This window comes from Schistocerca serialis, chromosome 3, assembly GCF_023864345.2.
Source record: "Schistocerca serialis cubense isolate TAMUIC-IGC-003099 chromosome 3, iqSchSeri2.2, whole genome shotgun sequence".
NCBI lineage: Eukaryota > Metazoa > Arthropoda > Insecta > Orthoptera > Acrididae > Schistocerca > Schistocerca serialis.
In genome coordinates this window covers 680,802,492-680,815,507 of record NC_064640.1, presented here as the reverse complement: position 1 = coordinate 680,815,507, position 13,016 = coordinate 680,802,492, and the positions used below count along the sequence as shown (strand labels likewise).

The 13,016-nt window shown below is 39.9% G+C and overlaps 1 protein-coding gene across 1 annotated transcript in view; it reads right to left on the bottom strand.

The window, feature by feature from the left end:
* The window catches only part of LOC126470562 (proto-oncogene tyrosine-protein kinase ROS), a 564,149-nt gene that overhangs the window by 148,721 nt on the left and 402,412 nt on the right, over nucleotides 1-13,016 (bottom strand). Inside the window, exons 11-12 of the mRNA XM_050098499.1 lie at nucleotides 8,525-8,841; nucleotides 6,211-6,530 (exon numbers count right to left, since the gene is read on the bottom strand). Coding sequence (XP_049954456.1) covers nucleotides 6,211-6,530; nucleotides 8,525-8,841 — 637 coding nt within the window. The remainder of the gene's footprint in view (nucleotides 1-6,210; nucleotides 6,531-8,524; nucleotides 8,842-13,016) is intronic.

Sequence of the window (13,016 nt, the reverse complement as noted above, 5' to 3'; positions counted from 1 at the left end):
CTGCCAGGAAGTTTCATATCAGCGCACACTCCGCTGCAGAGTGAAAATCTCATTCTGGAAAGGGAAGACTGTTAGGATCAGTTTCTTATAGTAAATCAAATACACAAATCAAAAAATGTTTTGCATCATCTCGGTTCCGAGAGTTCCGGAACCTATATAAAAAACTGGAATCTACATCTAGATCTACATGATTACTCTGCAATTCACATTTAAGTGCTTGGTGGAGAGTTCATCGAACCACAATCATACTATCTCTCTACCATTCCACTCCTGAACAGCGAGCAGGAAAAACGAACACCGAAAGCTTTCTGTTCAAGCTCTGATTTCTCTTATTTTATTTTGATGATCATTCCTACCTATGTAGGTTGGGCTCAACAAAATATCTTCGCATTCGGAAGAGAAAGTTGGTGACTGAAATTTCGTAAATAGATCTCGCCGCGTCGGAAAACGTCTTTCCTTTAATGACTTCCATCCCACCTCGCGTATCATATCTACCACACTCTCTCCCCTATTATGTGATAATACAAAATGAGCTGTCCATTTTTGCACCCTTTCGATGTCCTCCGTCAATCCCACCTGGTAAGGATCCCACACCGCGCAGTAATATTCTAACAGAGGACGAACAGGTGTAGTGTAAGCTGTCTCTTTAGTGGACTTGTTGCATCTTCTAAGTGTCCTGCCAATGAAACGCAACCTTTGGCTCGCCTTCCCCACAATATTATCTATGTGATCTTTCCAACTGAAGTTGTTCGTAATTTTAACACCCAGGTACTTAGTTGAATTGATAGCCTTGAGAATTGTACTATTTATCGAGTAATCGAATTCCAATGGATTTCTTTTGGAACTCATGTGGATCACCTCACACTTTTCGTTATTTAGCGTCAACTGCCACCTGCCACACCATACAGCAATCTTTTCTAAATCGCTTTGCAACTGATACTGGTCTTCGGATGAACTTACTAGATGGTAAATTACAGCATCATCTGCAAACAACCTAAGAGAACTGTTCAGATTGTCACCCGTCATTTATATAAATCAGGAACAGGAGAGGTCCCAGGACGCTTCCCTGGGGAACACCTGATATCAATTCAGTTTTACTCGATGATTTGCCATCTATTACTACGAACTGCGACCTTCCTGACAGGAAATCATGAATCCAGTCGCACAACTGAGACGATACCCCTTAGGCCCGCAGCTTGATTAGCTTGATTAGAAGTCGCTTGTGAGGAAATCTAGAAATACGGAATCAACTTGAGATCCCCTGTCGATAATGGCCATTACTTCGTGCGAATAAAGAGCTAGCTGCGTTGCACAAGAACGATGTTGATTACATATCAATAGATCATTCCCTTTGAGGTGATTCATAATGTTTGAATACAGTATATGCTCCAAAACCCTACTGCAAACCAACGTCAATGGTATAGGTCTGTAGTTCGATGGATTACTCCTACTACCTGTCTTAAACAATGGTGCGACCTGCGCAATTTTCCAATCTGTAGGTACAGATCTATCAGTGAGCGAGCGGTTGTATATGATTGCTAAGTAGGGAGCTATTGTATCAGCGTAATCTGAAAGGAACCTAATCGATATACAATCTAGACCTGAACACTTGCCCGTATCAAGCGATTTGAGTTGCTTCGCAACCCCTAAGGTATCTACTTCTAAGAAACTCATGCTAGCAGCTGTTCGTGTTTCAAATTCTGAAATATTCCCGCCATCTTCCCTGGTGATGGAATTTCGGAAAACTGCATTCAATAACTCCGCTTTAGCGGCACAGTCGTCGGTAACAGTACCATCGGCACTGTGCAGTGAGGGTATTGACTGCGTCTTGCCACTTGTGTACTTTACATATGACCAGAATTTCTTCAGATTTTCTACCAAATTTCAAGACAATGTTTCATTGTGGAACCTATTAAAGGCATCTCACATTGAAGTCCGTGCCAAATTTTGCGTGTCTGTAAATTTTAGCCAATCTTCGCGATTTCACGTTCTTCTGAACTTCGCATGCTTTTTCTGTTGCCTCTGCAACAGCGTTCGGTCCTGTTTTGTGTACCATGGGGGATCAGTTCCATCTCTTACCAATTTATGAGGTATGAATCTCTCAATTGCTGTTGCTACTATATCTCTGAATTTGAGCCACATCTCGTCTACATTTGCATAGTCAGTTAGGAAGGAATGGAGATTGTCTCTTAGGAAGGCTTCTAGTGACACTTTATCCACTTTTTTAAATAAAATTATTTTGCGTTTGTTTCTGGTGGATTTGGAAGAAACGGTATTGAGCCTAGCTACAACGACCTTGTGATCACTAATCCCTGTATCAGTCATGATGCTCTCTATTAGCTCTGAATTGTTTGTGGCTAAGAGGTCAAGTGTGTTTTCGCAACCATTTACAATTCGCGTGGGTTCGTGGACTAACTGCTCGAAATAATTTTCAGAGAAAGCATTTAGGACAATTTCGGAAGATGTTTTCTGCCTACCACTGGTTTTGAACAAGTATTTTTGCCAACATATCAAGGGAAGGTTGAAGTCCCCACCTACTATAACTGTATGAGTGGGGTATTTATTTGTTACGAGACTCAAATTTTCTCTGAACTGTTCGGCAACTATATCATCGGAGTCTGGGGGTCAGTAGAAGGAGCCAATTATTAACTTAGTTCGGCTGTTAAGTATAACCTCCACCCATACCAATTCGCATGGAGTATCTACTTCGACTTCACTACAAGATAAACCACTACTGACAGACACAAACACTCCACCACCAATTCTGCCTAATCTATCTTTCCTGAACACCGTCTGAGACTTAGTAAAAATTTCTGTAGAACTTATTTCAGGCTTTAGCCAGCTTTCTGTACCTATAACAATTTGAGCTTCTGTGCTTCCTATTAGCGCTTGAAGCTCAGGGAATTTTCCAGCACAACTACAACAATTTACAACTACAATTCTGACTATTCCTTGATCCAAGCACGTCCTGTATTTGCCATGCACCCTTTGAGATTGCAGCCCACCCCGTACTTTCCCGAGGCCTTCTACCCTAAAAAACCACCCAGTCCACGCCACACAGCCTCCGCTACCCGTGTAGCCGCCAGCTGAATGTAGTGAACTCCTGACCTATTCAGCAGAACCCGAAACCCCACCACCCTCTGGCGCAAGTCAAGGAATCTGCAGCCAACACGGTAGCAAAATCGTCTGAGCCTCTGATTCAGACCCTCCACCCGGCTCTGCACCAAAGGTCCGCAGTCAGTTCTGTCAACGATGCTGCAGATGGTGAGCTCTGCCTTCATCTCATAAGCAAGACTGGCAGCCTTCACCAAATCAGATAGCCACTGGAATCCAGAGAGAATTTCCTCAGATCCAAAGCGACACACGTCACTAGTGCCAACATGTGCCACCACCTGCAGCTGGCTGCACCCTGTGCTCTTCATGGCATCCAGAAGGACCCTTTCCACATCAGGAATGACTCCACCCAGAATGCACACGGAATGCACGCTGGATTTCTTCCCCTCCTTAGCCACCATATCCCTAAGGGGCCCCATTACGCGCCTAACATTGGAGCTCCCAACTACCAATAAGCCCACCCTCTGCGATTGCCCAGACCTTGAAGGCTGAGAATCATCCTCTGAAACAGGGCAGGCAGCTGCATCTGGCTCAGCCAGAGACAGTACCTGAAACCTGTTTGTCAGACACACCAGGGAGGCTTTCTGATCAGCCTCCGGGGACACCTTTCACTGCCTGCCATGCCTTGGAATGACCTCCCAATCAACCACAGGCGAAGGCTCAGCCCCACTGCAGGCAGCAACCGGGGCAACCACAGCAGCAGATCGATCTGGGGACAGATGGGACGAGGTTGACATCCTCGTGATACCCAAGTCCGGCTCCCCACAGTGGTGCCCATTGGCAACAGCCTCAAGCTGCGCGACCGAAGTCAGCGCCGCCTGCAGCTGTGAGCGAAGGGATGCCAACTGAGCCCTCATCCGAACAGAGATCAACTAAACATCATTTCTGCCCTTTTTATTGCTCATGAAAACCGCACATTGCATGTTGTACCACCATACAGCGAGACCTTTAGAGGTGGTGGTCCAAACTGCCATACACACCGATACCTCTAATACCCAGTAGCACATCCTTTGGCATCGATGCATACCTATATTTGTTGTGGCATACTATCCACAAGTTCATTATGGCACTGTTGATCCAGATTGTCCCATTCTTCAATGGCTATTCGGCATAGATCCCTAAGAATGGTTGGTGGGTCACATTGTCCATAAACAGCCATTTTCAGTCTATCCCAGGCATCCAGAATGAGATTTTCACTTCGCAGTGGAGTGTGCACTGATATGAAACTTCCTGACAGATTAAAACTGTGTGCCCAACCAAGACTCGAACTTATTAGCTCAGATGGTAGAGCACTTGCCCGCAAAAGGCAAACGTCGCAAGTTCGAGTCTCGGTCGGGCACACAGTTTTAATCTGCCAGGAAGTTACATATCAGTGCACACTCTGCTGCAGAGTGAAAATCTCATTCTGGAAACATCCCCCAGGCTGTGGCTAAGCCATGTCTCCGCAGTATCCTTTCTTTCAGGAGTGCCAGTTCTGTAAGGTTCGCAGGAGAGCTTCTGTAAAGTTTGGAAGGTAGGAGATGAGATACTGGCAGAAGTAAAGCTGTGAGGACCAGGTGTGAGTCATGCTTCGGTAGCTCAGATGGTAGACCACTTGCCTGCGAAAGGCGAAGGTCCCGAGATCTAGTCTCGGTCGGGCACACAGTTTCAATCTGCCAGGAAGTTTCTTATTCCAGGCATGTTTGATAGGGTACATGTCTGGAGAACATGCTGGCCACTCTAATCAAGTGATGTCATTATCCTGAAGGAAGTCATTCAGAAGACATGCACGATCAGGGAATGAATTGTTGTCCATGAAGATGAACGCCTCACCAATATGCTGCCAATATGGTTGTACTATCAGTTGGAAGATGGTATTCATGTATGATACAGCTGTTACGGAGCCTTCCATGACCACCAGTGTCATATGTCGGCCCCACATAATGCCACCCCAAAACATCAGGGAACCTCCACCTTGTTGCACTCGCTGGACAGTGCATCTAAGGCATTCAGCCTGACCGGGTTGCCTCCAAACACGTCTCCAACGATTGTCTGGGTGGAGACATATGTGACACTCATCTTGTGAAGAGAATGCGATGCCAGTCCTGAGTGGTCCCTTCAGCATGTCATTGGGTCCATCTCTACTGTGCTCCATGGTGTCGGGGTTACAAAGGTGGACCTCATCATGGACGTCGGGAGCGAATTTGCATATCATGCAGCCTATTGCGCAAAGTTTGAGTCATAACATTACATCCTGTGGCTGCACAAAAAGAATTATTCAACATGGTGGCGTTGCCATCAGGGTTCCTCTGAGCCATAATATGTAGGTAGCGGTCATCCACTGCAGAAGTAGCTCTTGGGCGGCCTGAGCAAGGCATGTCATCAACAGTTCCTGTCTCTCTGTATCTCCTCCATGTCTGAAGAACATCACTTTGGTTCACTCTGTGATGCTTGCACACTTCCCTTGTTGAGAGCCCTTCCCAGCACAAAGTAACAATGTGGACACAATCAATCCGCGGTATTTACCGTCTAGGCATGGCTGAACTACAGACGACACGAGCCGTGTGCCTTCTTCCTGGTGGAATGACTGGAACTGATCGGCTATCGGACCCCCTCCATCTAATAGGCGCTGCTCATGCATGGTTGTTTACATCTTTGGGCAGGTTTAGTGAAATCTCTCAACAGTCAGAGGGACTGTGTCTGTGATAACATGTCCACAGTCAATGTCTATCTTCAGGAGTTCTGCAAACCAGGGTGACGCAAAACATTTTTTGATGTGTGTAGATGATAATTTGTTGTAGCAAGAAACTATTATTTATTTGCTCTGTTTGAAGGTTAAAAATTTACAGAACTGATGAGCTGCATTTTTGAATGAATTTTATTTGTTTATGGATGGACGTCAAGTAGCTGAGTACAGGAAAGAGGTAGGGTTTCAAACACACAACTCCACTTAATCACAACTTGCTGGGAGACAATGATATAGATACAAAATTAGATTTGCAGCCACTGAAAATGTGTGATATGAACTTCTCCATATTGATAACACACGTAAAGAAATAATAAATACAATGACTAAAGAAATCGTTTACTGTAAAAGAGCACTGAAGTAAGTTTTACCTTCAAATTTGATTTGTGTACCAAAGTCTCTACATTTTCACCCATAATATCTGATTTTAGCAATCCCTCTGCAGCAGACCAGATTACCGATGGGTATTTCCCATCAGTGCGAGATTTCAGTGTCTTCCCTTTAAACTCTGATGACCAAGGACCTTTTCCAGCACTAGTGTAGGCGGCAGTTTTGATAATGTATTTGCTATTTCCCACTAAATTTTGAACAGTACAGGAAGTAGTGTTAATTCCTTGCTTGAATATTGTTACATTACGGACTACATCTTCAATATGGAGTTCATATGACCAGTTCTGCCATGCTCCTTTCCCTGTAAACAGCCATTGCAGAACAATAAAACATTTAGTTTTCTATTTTCCTCAGGGAAGGTAAAACTAGCACCACCTCTAAATAAAATACGAGTACAGAAAACATATATTTATAACTGTTCTCTTCAAGGATAACTTGTTACAGTGAATGAAATCATCACAAACATAAAATATTGTGACAAAACAACAAAAATTTCTATACACCTATACATTTAAAATAGAAAATACAAAATTCTATACTTTATTACACTCATTTTATGAGATGAACTTCTGTTAATCAGATAAAATTAAACTTGGTGCTTGACAGTTTGTGTTCCAGTAAAATAAACAAAAATTGAAACATATGAAAACATCTACACAAATTTCAAAGGATATCAGAATATTCCAGCTTTTGTGAAATGATTTCAGAGCAGTAGTGTAAATAGCTTTAAACAATTTAGTCAGTTCAATCAGGGGAGTCATAAATGTAGCTTACTGTTCACATGCTTGGTAGGTATATAACCAGGAATTTGAACATTACATCTGAGCTAAAATGATCAAGTTCATGCTTATTCTCTCACTGACTGCTCAGGTCCCCTACAATATGATGAACCCATTTTACTCATTTCTCTCAGGATTTTCCAATATCAGTTTGATATATGATAATGTTGTTTACCTATGAAAATCTTCCTTTCTTTGTAATATTTTAAGGAATGAAAAGAAAATGTTAAATACGTTTTAAATTATCCAGAAGAAAAGCAATCACTTCAAACTAATATAAACTAAAAAATGGGAACACATTTCAAAGTCAAGCAGTTTAGCAGTTGTGGAACTGGTGTGGTAGCACATATGTTGGAATAATGAGATTGGCTGTTTACACAGCCAAGACTTGTCTCAGAGTGCTTATGTAGTGCAACAGTGAACAAAAACACAACTGATAACTAGCAGGCAGCAATGACCTGTTACAGTATGCAATTTGAAAGCTGTAACCAGACCAAAAACATAGGAAGCTGCAAGACTGATCAGTGCTCATTCCATGATCATTTGTACACCAGAAATATGAGTCACTTAAGGCAATGTGTCTCATGAACAAACTGTGATTCCCATTACTGGCTATAATGAAACAGGCTTGATCAGATCTGCATTAGATCCCAATGCAGTGTCATTTCCCAAAAAGAATTTTCACTCTCCAGCAGAATGTGTGCTGATTTGAAATTTCCTGCGACATTAAAACTGTCTACCAGATTAGGAGTCAAATTTAGAACTTGTAGTGATCAACTTATGAGAATTTGCACATTAAAGGCAAGGTTCTTAGTTTGAGTCCTGGTTGGCACACAGAATTAAACTGCAGTGTCACTTAATCATGCTTGTAAATGAATTTCAGTTTTTCTACAAAATTTGTTCTCGAAGAAAGTGACCTGGAACAAATCCAGAATACATTACCACCTATTCAATATGCACAAGGTACAAGCGGACTTATTTGGGGTGGCTTTTCTCTGAGGAACTTAAAACATAAAGTGGTCAGCTTTGGCTTCAGATAACCATCCTATTTAACACTTGAAGAATATTATTATTGATGTCTGGCTAACCCTGTTCCTGTCTGTGAACTTTAGAAGAGTTGTAAAATGCTCTGACACGACTATAATCATAGACATCAACAAAAACAGTTCCCAACAGAACATGGTCTCACCATGAGATTTGTGTTGGTCTTCGGAGCAATTATATTAATTATTAGAGCTGAAGTGGAACATTTTCAGTTTGTATTACTGATATGTGAAAATGTTATTTTATTTCAATATTTTCATAGGTAAATTGTCTACTGACAATACAAATTCAGTTATATTGGTACCACATGAAACAAAATTTACTTTATAATGCATATTTTACTTGCTTTCCTTAATTTACAACAAGTACATCATGACAATAATGTGATGTTTATGTGTGACACAATTTAATGGAGATACAGAAACACAGACTTCCTGTGAAGTTACTAACATATATATACAGACATATTTACCTTGTCCTCCAAGCAGATGTGGTGCCTGCCAGGACACTTTTGCAATATCTGTACCTAAAACGGCTTGAACATTTGTAGGTGGATTTACTGGAACTGGCATTGGTTGTGTAGATGGTAAGTCTACACAGACAGCAACATATCTGTGATCCACTTCAGGAAACGCAAAATGATAATAACTATTTGTCTCTTTATGATACTCTTCAGAAAATATTTGAACTCCATTGGTCCAGTAGAATAAGCCATTTGCCCGAGCAAGTGACACCACATCTTGAAACATTGGCTGTTGGGTGTTGTAGCGAAAATCATACACTTCATGCCTATTGAACCAAAAATCCATATCATATATTATGGCATAAAACATAACATTTTTAAATGGAATATTAGTGCCTTGAGAAAGTTTTAAAAAACATTGTTTAACAATCAGTGTGAGGAATCTGTGGACTTGTTATGGCAAATATCACCGTAATTATTGCTGATAATGTTGCTACAGTTAGTTGGACCATTACTGATTAACTGTTACTGCTTAACAATTCACACAAATATAAACAGACTTGAAGTATTTCTGTCTGAGTTAGACAAGGTCTTCCAAAGAAATCACTCTAGCCATGCATGAGGAATAATGTTTTGCACACAATGTCACTGATTTACCAAAACAGTTGGGAACACAATAATGATTCATAACTAGAGGAATTATATTACAGAACTAAACACAGTAAATACCACCAAGTGTTTTAATTCAGAACAAATGAGGCATCATTGCTAATGAACTTAGCTGTCTGCCATGACAGTAAAACAATTCTAACATCAAAAACCAGATAAATAAAATGACAATACAATGTTACACATCAAGGAATCAGTTTAAAAAATGTTTAAAGGTTACTTTTGCTATTAATTTTAACATGTTTCTGGTATTATTGAAAAATTTACTCTTATTCTGTTGCAGATGTCTCAAAATTTAATAGCTGCTGCTCCTTTGGCCAGAGTAGTAGCTATTATTTACCAAATCAGTTATGTTCTCATTTCATCTCTTTCCTTTGCAATGTCCATTTCTATTACTGGTGTCTAAATGAATTGAAGTTTCAGTAGACTATTTTTATCATATCTACATTCTATGTGTCTTGTGTTATAAGATTTTCAAGAGTTTACCGTCTGTTTTAACAACTCTGTCATATTTTGGAGTTCATTCATTCTCCTTCACAGCCTAATCCACCCCATCAGCAAAATATGTATGTCACAACTGTCTTCATCAAATTTCTGACAATCTTCACTTGAAATTGGTGAGCCCATTACTAAACTGGAGAGACTACTTTAATGCAATTTTGTACAGAAAATTGTCAAACACTTTGGTGGTGTCAGCATATTTCAGGGAAATATTTGAAACTGTTGTGATACTTGTGCTTGTGAATTTTGAGTGCTTCAACCTCTTAGATTCTTTAAAAAAATGATTACAAGATGAGCTGCTTTCACATGCAGTAAGGATGGACAACACCTTCACAGGTGAGTTGTGTAGCCATTTACCCTGAATAAATTTTGTGCAGCAAACAATTCTTTGTCTCATTCTTGTGACATTTGTTTTGAAGTCTTAGCAGATCTCTCTCAGGATAATTGATTCTGTGTGCTGTTTATTTGGACAATCACATACAAAGTTGCAGCTAATAATGAAGACTTACAAGGGTCATAGTTAATTTAATGTACTGCAACTGTGTATCTTTGTTTCACGTTAGGAGAGAATACAAAGAAAACAGCATTTTCCATGTGTAACAAAGGTTATGGAAGCTTTATATGAGGGTGTGCTGAAAAGGAATGCCCTCAAATTTTTTATGTGAAAACCCTTAAAGATTTTTAAATAAAACAACATTATTAAGATTCTACATCTTCATTCTCCATGTCTACATATCTGCAGCTCTCTGCTGCTAGATGGCTCTGAATTCTAGCATGTAACAATGTGGTGTGTAACATAACTATGTCAATGAGTGAGAAACAGAATGCTGTAATCAAGTTTCGAATTTGAACAGTGCACCCACACATGAAGCATCTTCTCCTTCAGCATGACAATGCCAGACTGCATATGAGCATTGTGACATCTGCAACAATCTGATGCGTTGGGTTCTTTGTCACTGAACATCCTCGATACATCCCTGACTTGGCCCCATTTGATTTTTACCTATTTCCAAAGCTTAAAAAACATCTTTGAGGACTTCATTTTGATAGTGATGAAGCAGTGCAAGCAGAGGTGAGGTGGTAGCTCTGTCAACCAATTCAAACATTCTGTAGTGACGGTATCAACAAACTGGCTCTCACTGGGAGAAATGTGTTTACCAAGGTACCTATGTTGAGAAATAAATATATACATCAAAAATAAGGATTTAGAACATTAATAATATTTGTTTTATTTAAAAACCTTGAAGAGTTTTTAAATAACTTTATCCACAAACTGTTAATGTTACTTTAGCAGTGCACCAACTCACAGTAATGTAAAAGATAGTTTTGTATGCTGTTATCAAGACAGTCTGTGTGTGGTTTTTAGTCATTTTTCCTGGCTCATTTAAGCTAATGCTAGGCTAGTCACTAATCTTCACCTCAGAAAACACTATACACAAATAGTTAAAAGGTTATTTAAAACGTTTACACATTATACAGACAGGTGGAGCATATGCCTTATCTCTCTTACGTTAACTGAACAAGTGTGGTGACAGGAAAACCATAAAATAAATTTACCAAATGATGAAAACCAGTGGATGCTGTACTGTAGGATGCATGCTAGGAAAGAGTGAGTCATACTTCTGTAGTAAGGAACAGTGACTGATCAGTTTTCTTGAGAGAGAGAGAGAGAGAGAGAGAGAGAGAGAGAGAGAGAGAGAGCAACATGATCTACAGGCATCCTAAACTAGCTCACATTTAAGTGATTTATTGATGAAATTGTTACCACACATCTAGCGAGACAGCCATGTAAAGACATACTATCTTGTAACATGACATTGCACTTATGCGTTGGTATACATGCATCACATCATCCAGGGATTCTGCAAAGGCAAGTAGAAACAAAATCTCACTTTCCTTTGAGGTACAGAGACAAAAGTTTCATTAGGGATAGTATTTCTAATGCTGATATGTAAATTACATAAATATACCATAGCATTCAAGCATACTAGCTAATATGGAACATTAACAGTGAATTACATGAATTACAACATAAAAAAGTAAAATCACATACTATCAGTAAATACAAGAGTCAGTCAAAAAGTAGTGCCTCCTACTTTTTTTTTATTCGTTTATTTATATTTTTATTTGTCAAGAATATCAAATGCATATACGTATATTTTGTCTTATTTGTCTTCCAGCCCCTTTTTTCTGCAGTTGCAAATATACATGTTGTATAGGCTAGTTACCATATTTTGCAACTGTAATGAAAGTCGTATTAAGACAAGAAGCATATCACTTTATTCTAAGGCAATGTCAGTGGTCAAGTTTATTGTTGTTTACTGCATTCTTCTGCTTCTACTTCACTGTGTATGTGCTGGGTTTTTGCATACAGCACTTTCATTGCACTAAATATATTCACATTTCTGTGTTGGAAAGTATCACTGTCTTCTTGCCATTTTATAGTAAAACAAAACACATGAAATGGTGAGATGACAGTGATGCTTCCAACAGAGAAATGTGGATATATTTAGTTCATCACTGTCCTCCCACCATTTCATAGCAAAACAAAACACAAGAAATGGTGATACGACAGTGACACTTCCCAACACAAAAATGTGAACATATTTAGTGCAGTCAAAGTGCTGTGTGCAAAAACCCAACACATATACATGGAAGACAAAGAAGAAGAAGAAGATGAAGAAGAAGAAGAGTACAGTAAACAACAAAAGATCTTACCACTGAAGATGCTTTAGAATAAAGCAAACCCTGTCTGGCCTTAATAAGACTTTCATTACAGTTGCAAAAGACAATAATTAACCTATACAACTTGCAACTACTTAATTTGAAAATCACAATATTGACAATTAATTTATGACTTTTCAACATAATCTCCATTCATTTCTACAGTTTCAGTCCATCTTTTAACAAGGAAATGTATTCCAGTCTGGTAAAACACAAGGCCTTGCTTCCAAAGCCACTGACAAATGGAAGTTTTCATGGCTCCTCATTTTCAAAGTGAATTCCATGGTGAGCTCCTTTTACTGGCCTGATAAGATGGGACTCATGGGGCCAGGTCAGGTCTGTAGGGGCATGAGGCAAAACTTTCCATCCCATTTTCACAATCTCTTCAGTGGTGTGACAACTGGTGTGTGGTCTTGTATTATCATGCAAAAGAAGAACCTCCACCTCCGCTTTTGTTGGGTGAACTCACTGAAGATGTGCTTTAAGCAGTTAGAGGGTTCTGATGTATTGGACAGAATGTATCGTGCATTCCTGCTCCAAAAAGTCAACCATAATCACACCCTCTGCATTGCAGAATACTGTACTGCCAATCACACAGTTTTGAACT